The 16,287-nt window shown below is 44.9% G+C and overlaps 1 protein-coding gene across 2 annotated transcripts; it reads right to left on the bottom strand.

The window, feature by feature from the left end:
* Positions 1–148: 148 nt before the first annotated feature.
* On the bottom strand, positions 149–14,995 carry gprc5ba (G protein-coupled receptor, class C, group 5, member Ba). 2 transcript variants are annotated; one of them, XM_086289184.1, is made up of 4 exons: positions 14,136–14,995; positions 4,646–5,665; positions 4,282–4,427; positions 149–1,203 (listed from the first exon to the last, which is right to left on the bottom strand). In XM_086289184.1, exons 2-4 carry the CDS (start codon positions 5,661–5,663, stop codon positions 1,159–1,161), a joined length of 1,209 nt encoding a protein of 402 aa, XP_086145310.1. In that variant the 5' UTR covers positions 5,664–5,665; positions 14,136–14,995; the 3' UTR covers positions 149–1,158. The 2 variants fall into 2 exon arrangements, with proteins under 2 accessions (XP_086145310.1, XP_086145311.1); XM_086289185.1 differs by having other exon boundaries at positions 4,306–4,427; positions 14,136–14,993.
* Positions 14,996–16,287: the final 1,292 nt, after the last annotated feature.

Genomic DNA, 16,287 nt, shown 5'->3' with positions numbered 1-16,287 from the left:
ACGGGAGACCATTTCATTTCCTCGCTCCGTTTCTTGCTGATATAAAGTGACAGTTTCTCCTGGCTGCTTCAAAACGCCAGTGGCTCTGGAGATGTGGGTGCGTACAGCTGTCTGACCTCGATTCATTAAGCGGCGCCTCTCTCCCCCCCCCCCCCTCGCCCGGTCATGACTGACGTTCCCTTTGTCCAATCATAATCCGCTCTGCTTTATCGTACATCTAAAAGCGGTTTGTGGGCAGCGCTGTTCAGGTGCAGCTGTGGTCATTGGGGAAACTTCCTTTCCAGTCACAGTTCAGGCTTCAGAGTTTGTGTTTGCAAAGTGTCCATGCAGGTGGGAGGATGGCGGAAGGTGAGAAGAGTTATGTGTTTTATTCACAGATGGTTCTGATCGCAACCCTAACCCTAACAGAGGTGAGAGAGAGGGAGGAGACAGGTCTGGGGTGTTGAGAGTTGTCGGGTGGGGGGTAACAGTCTGGAGAGGAAAGGTTTGCTGGAGTGTTATAGGGACCACACACATACACACACACACTTTCCTCTTATATGCTGTACATTCACACCTACAGAGGCAGGGTTATTTTAGGAGGGCTCTGCTCAACTTGTACAGTTTGCCCATGTGCTCTGTCTACACCTACGGTGTGGAGGGATGGAGGACAGAGCCAAATGTTTCCACTCGAACGCCTTCATTGTGTGGAGCTGCAGAAAAGACATCCTGCCTGACAGAAAGAGAGAGTGAGCAGGAAAAAGCAATCTATTTCACAGTTTTCAGGGATGCCTACAATGTTGTAGTGTCACAGGAGATAATGATACCTAAAAAGGAATACTGCATGTCGGCATTTTCAGATCAGTCTTTTTCTTTTCTTTTTTTGCTACTTTCTTTCATATTTCCACTCTTCTAGAAAACCTTCAGCTCTGTCCTCCATATCCTGCTCTCTCTGAATCTCACACACACTCAAACAGTAGTTGATTGGCACACAGTCAGTGTTAAAGTCTGTACACAGAGTGAAAGGTCGATGTAGGCATCCGTGCTTTTAGTCCAGTCCAGCCAGACAGGGAGGTGGGCCCTTCGTCCTGGACCCCCCTCATTCTCCCTCCTCACCCTCTTCATCTCGTCCTTTTTTTTTCCTTTTTAAATCACACAGCCTCTTTCCAAACCTCTCGCTCACCACAGCTGCCTCCCCGTGTAGGTAGGAGGGGCAGAGGGCACCTGTAGGTGAAAAAGTTACGTTTGTTAACCGTCAGCAGTCGAGAAAGCATCTCATTTTTAGACATGCATGTTAATTCACATGGTTACAGGGTCTGCATACGTTCCATTCACACTTTATGTGGACACCTCTCTGTGTTTTAAAACAAAATGCCTATGTTTTTGCCATTGCAGATGTATTTACACACTAAAACCAGTCTATATGAATTCTCTCTTCAGGCTATCGAGCTGCCACAATCCAGGTAAATTGCAAATATCTTATGCCATTCACAGAATTGAAGCTACTTTGGCTTTTTTGCCCTGTTATTGACCTCTCAGGTGACACAGAGACTATGTCCACACTAGCCCGGATAGATTTGAAAACGGCGTTTTCGTCTGAAAACGCTCCGCGTCCACACTAGCGTTTTCAGTCGTTTTCACAGAGTTGTGCGTCCACATTGAAACGGCAGAAAACTCTAACGTTCCAGTACTGCACATGCATGAAACGCAAGAAGATTCGGCCTGCCTCGTTTCTGTCTGCCGTTTATTTACTTTCGGGCTCGTTGAAACGTCGCGGCAAAATGTCGAGGAAAAGCACCGAGTTTTTTAAATGGACTAACAATGAGGTGGAGTTGTTGCTGCGAGTAACACAAAAGTACAAAGTTGCCAAGCGAGTGAGAATTAAAGAATTTGAAGAAAAGCTATTTGGAGCATGTACAGACCGATATTAATCTGTTTTAGGGCTGTCAAAATTGAGAGCAAACAAAACAACTGCTGTATAATGCACTCCGCTATCTTTGTTTAATTGGTCACATGACTGCATCACATGACTAAAATGCGTCATCGTTTTTGAGTGTCCACACTGCAACAGGACAGCTCCATTTTGAAATGTATGCATTTTTGAGAGGGTTTTGAAAACGCTGCGTTTTTCCTTGGGGAAAACGCTGTTTTTCCTTGGGGAAAACGCTGCGTTTTTCCTTGGGGAAAACGCCGTCTCAGTGTGGACGGGAGGCCAAAACGGAGAGAAAACTATGCATTTTCAAACGAAAACGCATTAGTGTGGACGTAGCCAGAGACTAGCTGTACCCTGAAACCTGAGTGGAAAACCTGCAGGCTGTATTCAGGGCTCCAGAAAAGCTAAAAACTGCATTTCTTTTTCTTGTAAATGCATAATTAATATTCCCTATAAAAATGCTATTTAACTCTTCACCCTTTGAAAACCTACTAGGAGTAACCTTTGAAGCTCTTTTATGAACATCTTTCAGGCCTGCTTGTAGAACAAAATGAGTAGGTGCGCATCAGAAGAAGTTAGCTTGTGCAGCTACCCTTAAACCCCCCCAGAAACTGTTCTAATGGTTGTGAAACCACATCTTTAGTGATCTATCCTGAGGTGTCAGAACTAGTCATTATGGAAACAGGGGACGTCATTGTGGAAAGTGTTAACAAAGATACTGCAGTAAATGATACTGCTCTCTGCCGTAAGGGAACAAATGCAATATTTATCCGTCAAAAAGTATAATGTTTTTATTGATGGAAAATAATGGCTCATATTATTGTATTGCTATTAAATTTTAAAGCCACACGAATCCAATTATAGCAGCTATTATATTTCCCCAAATGCACTGTGGTCAGTTAATAGCCTGGTCTCCAATAATGACCAGCCTCCGGGAAAAAAACAAAGTGCCTGTCATAAAATGTGCATTCCAATTAAAAAAAAAAAAAAATCCAACGGTACAATCATATTGTTGCTTTTTGTCGTGTTTAATTTGTTGATTCTGATCCATTTCGGTTTGTCATCCATTAATACCAGCCAGATGTCGTCACATATGGTTGCCTACTCCTTCAGATGGTTCACAATAAAACTCTTATTTAGGAATAAAGGGTTTTGGAAAGTGCTGTGTTTTTATCATTGGAGTAACTTAACAGAAAGTGGAGTGGATCTGAAAGTGAGGCTTTATACAAAAATAGTGCTGCAGTGACAAATGGGCGAACATGACTCATCACACAGAGAATTAGAAATAAAGCTTTACCTCCAGCACAGGCCACCTTCACATTTAGCCAATGCAACTTAGCTTGCACTTTAGCTAAAGTTACACTTATGTTAAGTGTAAATATGTGGGTTTAAGCAGGAGCTTATTAATTTAGTACAAAGACTGATTTAATGTATTAAAAAAGGCTAAATGTTTCCATGTTTCCACTTTCAGCCTGGCAGATGATTGATATTTACTGTAAAGAATGGAGGGGTATTGATTTTCCTGTTTTACTTGCTGTAAGATGGGGAATGTGCCAGTCTCCTAAAATGTCAAACTGTACTTAGACCATTATCAACCTTGCAATACAATCCTGCAGTTTTCTATTTAATTCTTTGTGCTCGTATTTGTTTTAGTATCCTTTAAAACTGCTGTTAAAGGTTCTTTATTTCATGCTTTCTGCAAATCGGTTCCTTCAGAGCGCCCTGAGCCGGCTGTACAAATAAACGCTGCCTGCCTTTAATGGGGGTGCACAACAACACCGTTCATGCAGACTAGTGATATTTTATGCAAAGCAGCTTAAGGAGACGCCTCTCCGTTCCCTTTGTCAGCTCGATCAGCACGCCCAGCTGCAATTTCTAGGAATAGTGACTACAAATTATCTCTGTCAGCAGAGTGTCGTTTCAGCTTTTTAGACTTCTGTAATATGCTAGGTGTTGTTGGGTTTGCTTAATTCATAGCACAGTGGCTGGAAAGCAGTTTACCTGCACCAGCCATGGTGACCATTCATCCTGCACAATGAATCTTGCTGGGTCACCTGACGGTGGCATCATTAAGGGGACAATTGGTATTATATTTTTACACAGACAGCAGAATAAGAAGCAGAAGCTTCCTCACAATCACCCTTACACAGATCAATGTCAGATGAGTGACCATTTGTGACAAATCCGTCCATGCACGTGGAACAAACACAGTCGCTTGAGAGTTTCCAAACACAAACTGAGTACGCACGCACACACTCTCACACCTCTCCCTCATTCTTGTGCAATGACGTATGGTCCAGAACGCACAAATGTGCATGCAGTCTTGTCGGCGTGGTCGAATGAGAGAGCGGCGTGTAAGCGGCGTGTACCTGTGACTGGGAGGATGTACTCACCGCTCCCCCGTTCAGGATCATGGTCATCTCGGTGGGCTGGTAGACGTTGCTGCGGAAAGGAGCGCTTGGCCTGGCACCGGTGTTGCTGCTGTGCTGCCCGGCACCGCCACCGCTCCTCAAGCCTGGCGTGGAAGAGACGGACAGAGATTACTCACCCTGACTCACCACTCGGCTTACTGTCTGGAGGAACCAAAGAAACACTTGCAGAAATGTCCTCCTGCAGTTATTACTAGCCAAGCATACAAATGTGTCCAAGAGTTGCATTAGTCACTTTGGCCTACATTCCTCCTACAAAGCTAAATTACGCCTGTTTGCTCAAAAGTATCAGATTGTGCTGTACCTGCAGTGTTCTCGTCATTATATCCATAGCCCTGGTTCTCCACAAACTGCCTGTGAGATAGAGGGGTGTCATCGTCGAAGCTCGTCTCCCTCATCCGCGTTGAGTTCTGGGATGTGTCGAAATAATCCGGGGCAGTGGGTTGGGGTGGGGGTCTCAGGCAGACGTGAGATTCGGGAATGGCATGGAAGATCAGCAGCAGCCAGCCCTGAGCAACCAAAGCAATAGCCAGCGCTGGGTCATCCCACTCTGGAGACCTGCCGAGCCAGTTGTTTCCATACAGATAGAAGCCCACCCAGGCCACCCACAGCAGCAGTGACATCAGGCAGGTGACCAGCAGCCAGATGGCACTGCAGCGCCACTGACGTGTCTTGCCACACAGGGCCAGGGAGGCTGCGGTCAGCGCAGCTAGTAGGAGGGCTAGCACGTAGCTGCATGCCAGTGCGAAGTCCAGAGGAAGATACTGACAGGCAGCTTTTCCTTCCCTCAGCACGGTCAGAAGCAGCCACTCTGCAGCAATGATGCCCTGTACGGCACTCAAACCCAGTGCCAGGCCGGTTAAGGCACAGCCACCAGGGCTGCGACGCTCCCTGCCAAGCCTGCGCAGGCGGACGCCCTGAACCAGCAAGCAGGAGAAGCAAACAGCAAAAAGGAGACCCCATAGGGCCCTGCGAAGAAGACACAGTGACTCATCCCGCTCAATCAGGTAAGCAAAGCTCAGGCCGAACAAGCCAAGGATACCGAGAAGCAGAAGGAGGATAGGTCCCACGCCGCTGCGCTTCTCGCCCTCACTGATGTGGCGTAAACGGCACAGCAGGACTAGGGCGAGCAAGATGGCAGCCAGCACCCCACCGGCAGCCACAGATTCAACGGCCACCCCCCATATGGAGTCCAGGTCACAGAGGAGGGTGTACGGACGCACAAGGCCCCAGCCACAGCCTCTAGGGAGCGGCTCTGGCTCGCTGTTGGCACAGTGAGCAACAGTCAGCAGCAGCAGGAGGAGAACTGGTGGGAACGCCATCTCTGAGAGAAGACAGATAGCGAGATGATGCAGAGGTAAGGGGCAATGAGGGAGAGTGGAGAAAAGTAGGGGAGAGAAAGTCAGTAAGTCATTCTGGTCAATAACATTTGCAAAGCTGTAGAGCTGAGCAGTCACTCCCACAGCAATCATTCCTTTGTGTGACAATAAAGACAATCGGCCACTGCTGTGTTTTAGAGAGGGAACAAAAGACAGTAGTTCGTGCAGGGTGAATGACTGAAGCCTTTCTAACACACACACGTCCTGTTTCACCAATAATAGCCTTTAGCCAGACCTTTTTTGAACCTTTTAGACGTTTTTTAAAGTGTTCTTTTCTTAGGTAAATGGCTTCAAATAAAAACAGCAACCCTCCCATGCAATGAAAAATACAAAAGAGCCCTACACAACCTACCTACACAACAACAGAGTTTTTGGGGTGTGATTTGTCTAGTCTTATCCAGCACACTAGCCTTTGGAGTGCAGACAGGGGAGCTGCAGCATCATGCATATTTTTATGAAAAAAAACAAGAGAAACAGAGAAAGGAACTACTGTACACTCAATTTGGCTCACTATCAGGCATCTAAGGGCACCTAGCGACAATCTATTGTAGACAACAGCAACAGAACCTCGAGCACAAGTACAAACATTTGTGTACTTTTGAGAAAAGTGTCCCAGTGAGGGGAAAAACAAAAAACAAAAAAACCCACATAAGCACTCTGCAAAATCAATGCCGTCTCAGTCTCCCTTTTCCTTTATTCATCACAGTTGTCAGCCACACAAACACACATAAAAATACACAATCTTTCATTTCATTGTGGGCTTTGCTGGGATGATCAGCGCTGTCGTTTCACCTGACAAAGCTGTGTGTTTTATGGGAGGTTGATCTGTATTTAAAGGCGCCACAACACCGCGCGCACAAACATATCTTCCTGCCAGGCTGCTGTCACTAAGCTTTCGGGCATTCTTTCCAGGCTGGCTCATGCACACTGCTCTTTTCTATCCTCTCCATGCTTACAGCTGCACGTTGGATTGTTTATTTCAGAGAACTTTAGTCACAGTGCGAGTCCGCCACGAACGTCTCGCTGTGTCCACGAATAGACAGTGTTTGCATACCACATAGTGAACACTGGATATTTCCAGCTTCATGTCCTCTGTCTCTCTATATCAAGTAAGTTGGGATGAGTCATATGGTTGGGGCGATAGAGGAGAGTACTAGGTTTAAACACACCAGTTATTAAATAGAGCAGATGGAAGAAGAGAAAAATAGACTCAAGACATTTGGAAAATACGAGGAAGTCTAGTCAATAAGTAGCAGTGTAGCCCCACTTTGGGCTGTACTGTCTTTGTGACATTTCTGACTTTCCTGTAAGGTATGACAGTAAAGAGGAAACCAGCTACAATCAATATTTTTTAACAACATTGCATTAAATAAAAACCATCGCTCATATTCCCATGGAGTCCTGCAGCTCTCTGCTGCTCTATATTGACTTTCAGCTCATTGTTCAGATGTCTGTCTGCCACTTTACCGGTGCCATTTACTTTTAGCTTCTAACAAGAGCTCATTCTAACTCTCCTTTGACAAAAGGACACTCAACAGTAGATTTAAATATAGCAGGTTGACTCTAAACTAATGATTAAGTTGCTTCATAATGGCTGGATGTGTAGATAAGCTCAAATTGACTGCTCACATGTTTGTCACAGCTTAGAGCGCAACATTGGACGTGCTCTAAAATCTCAATAAAAACAAGCAGATTTGAAATAATTTAAATGCTGTATTAATACAAATAAATCATCTGAGACTTAACAGTTCTTGTGTTGCTCCAAATTAATTCAGTGCATTACAGATCTGGACTGTAGGATGGGTCAGGCTAACTGCCTGCGCTCTTTTTTCTCCTATGCAGCCGTGTTGTTCTAACACACGCAGAATGTGTTTGGACATGGATGGGTGGACGTCATATGTCACTTAGTCTTAACAGTGTCTTCTTAGGTGTGCAGGTCACCCGTGACATGTGCACTAATGTACCTCCATACCATCAAGGATGCTGACTTTTGAACTGTGTGCTGATAACAAACCAAGTGGTCTCTCTTCAGTGAGGAGCCAGTGGTTAATCAAGGTCTTGATGGGGGTGGGGGGACAGACAGACACTCTGTCTCTAAAGCTGAGACAGAGAGAAAAAGAGCAGTAGCCCTATGGCATGCGGTTTGCTTGGTGAGTTGTACCAGCACCCACTAGTCAAGGTCTTTTTTCTAATGGTACAGTTTTACATCACATAGAAAATATATTTACTGCCCATGCAGTGATTTTTAGTACTGCAGTTTAAGTTTAATGAAGTACAGGCTGAGGCCCTAAAGGTCACCACTGTTTTAGTTTTCTGTCTTGTCCTTTGCAGAAAGAGATTTCTCCAGATTCTCTACATCTTTGAATTATATTATAAACTGTAGCTAAGATTGCTTACACATCATTTAAAAAAGACCAATAACACCCATGTTCAAACCTATTTTGCCACAAAAAAGGTCATAAAGATGTAAAAAAAAAAAAAAGGATTATTAATCTTCTATAAGAAACTGAAAAACACAATATGTACTGCTTTATAATTCTTCTCCAGACCTTCCTTCTCGCCCTGCCTGCATAGTTGGACCATCCATTTATTTACAAGCTTTTGATGTTTCTTTCCTCATATACATTTAAGATGGATTTTTTAAGAGAGCAGTTGTTTACAAGTTTGCGAAATAGCATTATTTATTTCTCACCCCCCCCCCCCCCCTCCCCTGAGGGCATAACAGTGAAAGATGTGTGCATATATATATATGTGCGTTGTGCATATTCATGTGTTTTGAGCCCTTTCATGTATCCTTCAGAGATTTACACTCTCCAAAATTCTTCTTCATGCCTCCTCATTAATAAAATTCTTTGCTCCCTCATTTCCTGCTTGTTATTTCCTGTTGTCTCATCCCATCCTTCCTTCCTTGCTGCAGCAGCTCTTAGCCGCTGGTTATTATTGGTCTATATTAACATCAATCAGTGCTTACAGAGGAATGACTCACCAAAACACACACACATAAAAATCCAGAGCTGGATCTTTTTGTGCATACAAAAACACCTGACATTATCATGCACGCCTCAATGCACAAAAACACTCATGTTTCCTCCTAACATCATCCCGCTTTTTATGCTCCGTCACTAAACTACAAGAACAAGGGAGAGCAGCCAAGGAATTAAAACCTCACTCGCTCATCCTCAAAAAGCCAAGCAGCCTGCTCCTCCTCCTTCTTTTTGTCTTTCTTCCACACATCCTTTGTCACGTTGTAATTACTGGGACATTAACGCTTTGCACTCGAGACAAGTGCACATCACAACAGGACACGGAGGGACTGGAGCTTGTGGCCTGCACACTCGTGACTTTTTGACTCGCTCGCCATCTCGTCACCCCCCTCTCACACAGATGGTTGCTCTGGCTGCTTTTTGAGTGGCTTGGCAGACCGGTAAGCTGCAAAGCTGAAGGATGCGCAGAGAGAATGGCTGCACACATGCACAAGCAGCGAGACGTGCATGTGCAAAATGCTACGCAGAATATGCCGCACACCTACAGACACCTCTTTTTTACTTCAGCTTTACACGAGTGGTTTTAGAAGCGAAACTGTCTGGCCTTTTGGTTTGTGCAGCACAGAGGATGTAGCCGCCGTCTCGCCCTCCCCTCGCTCTCTAGACGTGTTTCTCTCTCTGTCACTCATCACGCAGCCATCTCTGCCCTCCCCTCCATTAAAAAAAAAAATCCTCTATTCTGTTGGATTTTCAATGCCACCGCTCCTCCAGAGCAGCCAGAGCGGCCTCGACTTGCTGTATTTGAAGACGTCAAATCAAAATCAAATCAAATCAAATCACTTTTATTGTCACATCACATGTGCAGGCACACTGGCACAGCACATGCGAGTGAAATTCTTGTGTGCGAGCCCCACAAGCAACAGAGATGTGCAAAGACAACAACACAAACGAGCAAAATACAAGAATGGCCAACCTGAAACTAATAAATATATGTACAATATATAATAGTGTATGCATTTCTGGATGTGTATACTAAATATTTTCCTACGTGTGTGTGTGTGTGTGTGTGTGTGTGTGTGTGTGTGTGTGTACACATTTTTACAAATTAAATAGTAAAAAAAAAAAAAAAAAAAAGACGTGCTGTGAAAGATGCGCCTCGTACACCTCGACTAGTCCCCCTCTTTTGCTACCCAGTGTCTAATCCCTAATGCACCGTCTTGCTTCCATTTTGGCATCATTTCCCCTTTTCTGCTTGTGCCCCCTCGCGCCTTCCTACTCCACCTCCTCATCCCCCCTGCTTTCCTTTCCTTTTATTTTCACTGTGTATCTTATGTAACTGAGGGAAGGATCCAGCTCCTGCCAGTTCTGCTGCATGGCTGCTGTTTCTCAGGCTTGATCTTCCTCAGTGCCAAGAAGCCTGCTGGCAACCAGAGGTCCATCTTAGTCCCCTTCATTTCCCATCTAGCAGTGTTACATGTGTTGCTTTCGCATAAACATACTGGCATTATGTTCACGCAACATCCAGCTTGGTGGCATTTACTATGGGTGTGTGTGTGTGTGTGTGTGTGTGTGTGTGTGTGTGTGTGTGTGTGTGTGTGTGTGTGTGTGTGTGTGTGTGTGTGTGTGTGTGTGAGAAGGCAACACATTGTGACACAACACTGATTGTGGAAAGAATGCAGCATGCAATTCCTTACAGCGCTGCTGTTAAAACGCAACAGGAATACAAGCATGAGAGTGCAAATGTGCAGCACTGCAGTCATTCAGATCTGCCCCAGGCTGGATAGGCAGGGATGGGGGTGGGAGGGGGATAGGGGTTGGGGGGTGGGGGGGTGGGGGGTAGAAACAAGCTGTCCTGTACAATTACAAGCTCCAACAATTATCAGACGTAGCTCACGAGCAGATGCTTTCTAATTACCCTTGTGATAATTGGGAGGATTATTACGATTTGACAACCCGCAGTAATTGTCATTTTTTGAGTCTTATGCCGAGAATTTGAATCTGAATGGGGATGAATCTGTGTCTGTACGAGGGCTTAAATGCATAGGTATACATCTGGAAACGCATGGATCCAGCTGTTGAGGTGAGCGGGTCAACTGCACGTCTTGTCCTGCCATCTGCTTGCTGGTGACACCGCTCAATGACGCCAGCATTATCCACCTTTTCTTATAACACTGCATACGTTTACATTATTAGCTGGGGTTATATATATAATATGAACCCAGGCCTGCAGTGGCTTCAGGAATGAAAGCCTGGTCTGAAAGAGCAACTCGTGTTTGTCCCTCTCCACTGATTCATCCTTATAGAATATTATGAAGGTTGCAATTAGATCCTTTCAGGGCCTTTTTTTAAAAATAATGATAATGTTGTTTATATAAAAATCTTTGCTACATAATAACTAGCTGACAAGCAAAAAAAAACAAAAAAACAAATAAAGTCAGGATAGTGCATTGACAAAAATCTATAAATTACTTAAAATACTGACCATTTGAATAACAGGTGTTTATTCCTGTAACTTTTTCAGTTATTAAATGAAGTACATTATAACCAGTTAATATAAGAGTTAGTTTTATTCTATTCTTTCTAAGGACCTAGTGCTGTAGTGTAAAAGTATATTAAGACTGTACATGGTCTACAGATGAAGACGTTCTGAGTGAGAGGGCTGGCTCGAACATCTTCTTCCTTCCAGTTTTCATCAACCAGTTTTAGAGGATCTGAGAGGGTTTTAAATTAAACTTGGCTTGGCTGGACTTGGTTTTATTTCCTATAGCGACGAGTCTTCTTTCTCTCTTGAGAACACTTTGACAAGATGACCAGAGACAACCTCTCTACCAGTGCATTTAACCAGAGTCACAGACATTCAATGATGAAAACCGCCAATATGTGGCCAATTTATATGCTGAGTCTCATGCACGAATATATATTTCTATACTTCCAAGTTTTGTACTTCCTGCAAGGCTGCTGAAATAAACAGACCTGAGATCCCAGCGACACAGCAGCAGACATCCTAGAGTTTCCTGTGCATGGATTGGAGACATCTACAGCAGCTTTGATCCTGCAAGTACAGCACGCTTTCTTCAGTATTCCGACAAGATTTTTGTCGTAGCCGGTCAACTGTTACCCATTCATGACGCCATTTTTTTGATGAAGGTTTATCATAAACAAATGCGAGGGAATGGATTTGCTGGAAAGCATCCAACCTCCTACTTCACATAAAATAGCCAAAAGTGAATTCCATCATCTGATCTGACTGCGTTTGTCAACAGTCTTGTGACATTTGTGAGCTCGATCATAATCCAGCTGGTAGCAACAGACAAAACAATGGAAATTTAAAGAGAAAAATGAGGGAAGTGATGTGTTATTGCACTGTGATGTACATGTGGGTGCTAAAACAGTGGGAAGAAGTTGGAAAGGCAAAGTTAAGGGAAAAAAAACCCTCAAAGACAACATATATAAACAGGTTTAGGAATAAAAAAAAAAACCTGAAAGAAGAGCCTGAAAAGACGTGATACATTTGCCACACCAAGCTCTTGGGTGCCATACTGAAGAATCTGACAGTGTAAGTATTCTCCCAAGACTCTTCAGACATCCCTGGCCACCCTAATTAGGCCTCATTACCATGTGACTGGACTCGCAGCGAGACCATATGCTAATTGACTTGGCAATTAAGAGCGCCAGTGTTTATTCTCAACCCTTACTCCCCTCCCTTGACTATCTTGTCTCTCTCCCTCCGACAATAACAACAAGCGTGAGGTGACGGGCCAGATGTGAAGGCATGCCAAACCCGAAAGTGTACCCTGAAACTAGAGCCACGGACATCTGGTGTCACGTGTTCTGCTTCCGTGTGACACGAATGAGCTGCATCCATTATAGATAACTTGATGGGACCCGGGGTGGAGATGAAGGAGGCTGGGGTTGGAGGGTGGGGGTGGTCACAGGGGCCCAGGGAGATCAGATTTGGTTAGAGAGCGTGATAGTGATCAGAGAGGCAAGAGGAAGAAGGAACAGCCGGATATGCGGAGGAAGAATTGGAGCGAGGCTCTTGCCTGGAGCGTGTGTGGGTGTGTGTGTGTGTGTGTGTGTGTGTGTGTGTGTGTGTGTGTGTATGTTGGAAAGGGTGGGAGGTGCATGATCACAAATACACATATAAAAGGAGAAGCAAGGAGTTCCCATGTAAGTGACAAAAATACCCCATTTTATACAGTCAGCTGCTTCATGTGTACATGAAGCTACACACACAAACACACATACACGTTTACAATCATCTGAACACGGCACATATGGCGTCCTCCCAGAGGACAAACTGTAGCTTTATTTTTCCCCAAGAGGATGCTAAGTAACTCATGAATTCACAGTCTGACAATAAACAGCTTCAGCCTGCTGAATATTGATTAATGATAGAAAACAAAGCACTCCAAAACAGGCCAGTGAGCTTACTCGGTACACAATCCTGCGCTCAGAGCTCGCGTATCATCTATCTACTGATCAATAAGGAGGGTAATCCATAAACTGGCATCAGTTTCCATGCAAAGATCCTTTTTCTAATTGGGCTCAAGAGGTCATTTAAGTGTGATTTCTTGTCAAGTTAGACATCCAGGGCACTGTGTCCTGTCTGCAAGGCCAGCATGAGAGGTTCAAGTCTACTAAAAGGGACACCCCTGTGTTTTAGCTGGCCAAAGAAGCAGCTTAATGCAAACACAAATTCAGAGAATGCCCTTTTCTTCTTTTCCTTTTTTCAGCATCCCCCTCTCTCTTAACAATACGACCACATGGGAGGATCCCTGGGGGCTTCCAGAAGAGTGTGTTTGTTTGAGGGACCAGAAGTAAGGCCATTGTTATCCTGGGGGTGGGGGGAATGTGTGTGTGATTCCAAAAATAAAAGAATGACATCTAACCTCCGAACTAAAGCACGGCGGAGTGATTGACACTCCCAAAATATCCCAGTGTGTTGTGGGATGAAAATGGAGTCGCTGCCACTAAAAGAGAGCAGCGTTTCTATCCTCGTGAGAAAAAAAACTCAAATGTCTCACCAGTCGAACTGCTTCAGTCATTTTCTTTAGTTTTTACCTAATTGGCCTTAAGCTCGAGACAGTATGAGCTGAGCATCGTGCATGAATATACATTTCTGCAAAAATGCTCAACCCATGTTTGCCCTCTGCTCCCCACACCTGCATTTGGTGCATCGCCTTTTTTTCTACGGCTGTCAGTGATGCAACTTCCTTCTCAGCTGATAAACCCCCCTTTAAAAAAAATCGGCCTTAATACAGTACAGACGCAGGTGCATTCAAATAAACAGTGATTCCCTGTAGGGTATTCAGCCAAACAGCCCTCAGTAAATGTCGTGCGTACACATTTCCACAAGGATAACTCCCCCTGCCCCCCCTTTCCCCTTAAAAAATCAGTATCTGTAGGCGACATGGTGAGCAGCACGTACCTTGAACGACGTAAATTAAAGATGTTCGAGGATGAAGACGGGTGCACAGTTGTCAGGTTTGATGGGAAACACAATAAAAATGTCACATTTCGTAATGAGCTCCGCTCGCTGGGTTTGCGTATTCTCTCTCCATCCACATGGACCCTTATGAGATAAGACCAGAGGATTCCTCCTGCTCCTGGTTCCACACCAGAGGTACCCGGTTATTCAGCCCGTGTCTGTTTTCCTCAGCGGCAGAATGTGCATGAATGGAAGTCCAAAAACAAGAGAGAGGATGAGACAAACCGGGTTTAAGGGTTGAAATATTTAAGAGATTCTTTATCGTTTTCCCTTTAAATCCTTTGTTCAGCAGTGCGCATATTTGACTTTGATTCGGCACCAACGTCGGAGTGTTCACCGGAATAAATAAAACAGACGGCCGGTCGGAATCCTGCGATGCCCATAACAACACGGATCCCCCCTCTTCCAGTTACTGCGCTGATTATGCCGCTGAATGTCCGGGCTGACTCTCGCTGCTCCCCGCTGCACCTCTCCCGACTCAGCGCATCACCGAAGCTGCGCTCCGCATAACGTGCGTAATGATAATCCTTCTACGCGCACAGAGAAAGTGACAGCTCTCCACAGCCGCCACAGTCCCCGCCGTCTCTGTCCTCGTTCACTGTAACCGTGACAGATTAATTGATCACTGACACGTGCACGCTTTATTAGCTCGCTGCACGACGAGACTCGAGCGCGTGCACGCGCACACTCCACTCCACCTAAGATCTCTGTCACTGTTTCAGCCTGTGAGCACAGATTGGACCCTCTACATGCAACTCTGTCACATCCAGCTGGTGCGGCACTGTTCCGAGCTCACAGAAAACACACCAATGCAACGTCAACTTCTCCAATGCGTTTCCGACTGTGCCTTTCAGAATAAAGTTCTCAAGCTAATGTCCTCTATTCCAATAGAGGTAATAAATAGTAGTAATAAACACGCTTAATAACGTGGATGACGAATGAAATGGCATTTAGGTTGATGGCTATAGCTCGTTAGGTATCCCGGGTTATCTACCAATTGGGAGGTTGGGGGATTGCATGCCATAAAGTATCCTAGGGAAAGATATTTGAACCCTAAGTTGCTCTTCAATTTATTCATCAAAGCAGATTGAAATGTAAAAATGAGGCATGCTTTACGAAGTGCTCCGAGTGCTCCTTGTAGAGTAGAAAAGCCCTATATAATAACTACTTTTAAATCTCTCCGACTTCTGTTCTCGTGGACCGTTTTTTTGTGACTCTTATTTTTACAGTTACACGATCCACTTTCCGGGATTCCTTTTGTTATCTTGGGGATCTTGACGGTAACAAATTGTGGTGATTATTATTTCTCGCTCACATCACATGCTTGTTGTCTCAGCTGCTCCAGTCCATCTTCCAGGGAGGCTTGGACTGGTGGAACACCCCCACTGGCTCCTACCATCTCATCCTCGTCTTGGATTCCCTGTTTTATTAGTGTTGCAAGATGCGAGTCATGGGGAAGGATTTCCATTTTACAAACATTCTACCCCCAAAAGCAGCCTAACACGTCTGACCAGGTGACGGTAATGCTTGCAGTGTGGAGCTGGTGCAAAATATCCGTTCACAGAGAAAGGTTTAGTTTTATTAGATTGCAGGTAATCCAGCAATTTGGGGGGCGGTGTTCATCTAAATTTTGGCTTCTGCATGTTAATGGTACTAAGCCAAATCCTGCTGCACCACGAGGAAGAAACTGGGAAGCAACAACCAGCAACACTCACATTTTATACATTTTCCATGGGACTGGCCTCTATCTGGTCTCTCTCCCCCTTTTCCCCGCTTTTCCTTTCACATGCACTCTGACTCATAAATACATGCAAAGTAAAATGACATGCAGGCTCTGGGCAGTAAGGAGGCGTATCACATGGAGTAGCAGCTGAGGATATGAGACTAATCTGACAGGTGCAGGCTGGGAGAGTGACAGCATGGGAAGAGGGGGTGGAGGAAGAGGAAGGGGGTCACAGCTCAAAACAGAAGGACTGAGAAGATTAACGGTCCTCTCACTCCGGTATCCGCAGACAACATCAATTTCATCTTTATTCTCATCGTTTTTATGGACAACTGCGAACAGGCAGGGAAATCGTTATATAATCACACC

Source organism: Aulonocara sp. 'chitande type north' Nkhata Bay, linkage group LG4 (genome assembly GCF_057382095.1).
Source record: "Aulonocara sp. 'chitande type north' Nkhata Bay isolate Kocher_YH1m ecotype deep benthic linkage group LG4, A_spYH_male_GT1.1, whole genome shotgun sequence".
NCBI lineage: Eukaryota > Metazoa > Chordata > Actinopteri > Cichliformes > Cichlidae > Aulonocara > Aulonocara sp. 'chitande type north' Nkhata Bay.
This window is presented reverse-complemented; position numbering and strand designations above follow the sequence as displayed.

What these genes read in the sequence shown, in the direction of transcription:
- gprc5ba (XM_086289184.1), bottom strand. Translation starts at nt 5,663, where the DNA reads ATGGCGTTCCCACCAGTTCTCCTCCTGCTGCTGCTGACTGTTGCTCAC. An exon ending in TAATGACGAGAACACTGCAG is followed by an intron (nt 4,428 to 4,645) that starts GTACAGCACAAT and finishes CTTCCACGCCAG; the next exon opens with GCTTGAGGAGCGGTGGCGGT. An exon ending in GTACATCCTCCCAGTCACAG is followed by an intron (nt 1,204 to 4,281) that starts GTACACGCCGCT and finishes TTTCACCTACAG; the next exon opens with GTGCCCTCTGCCCCTCCTAC.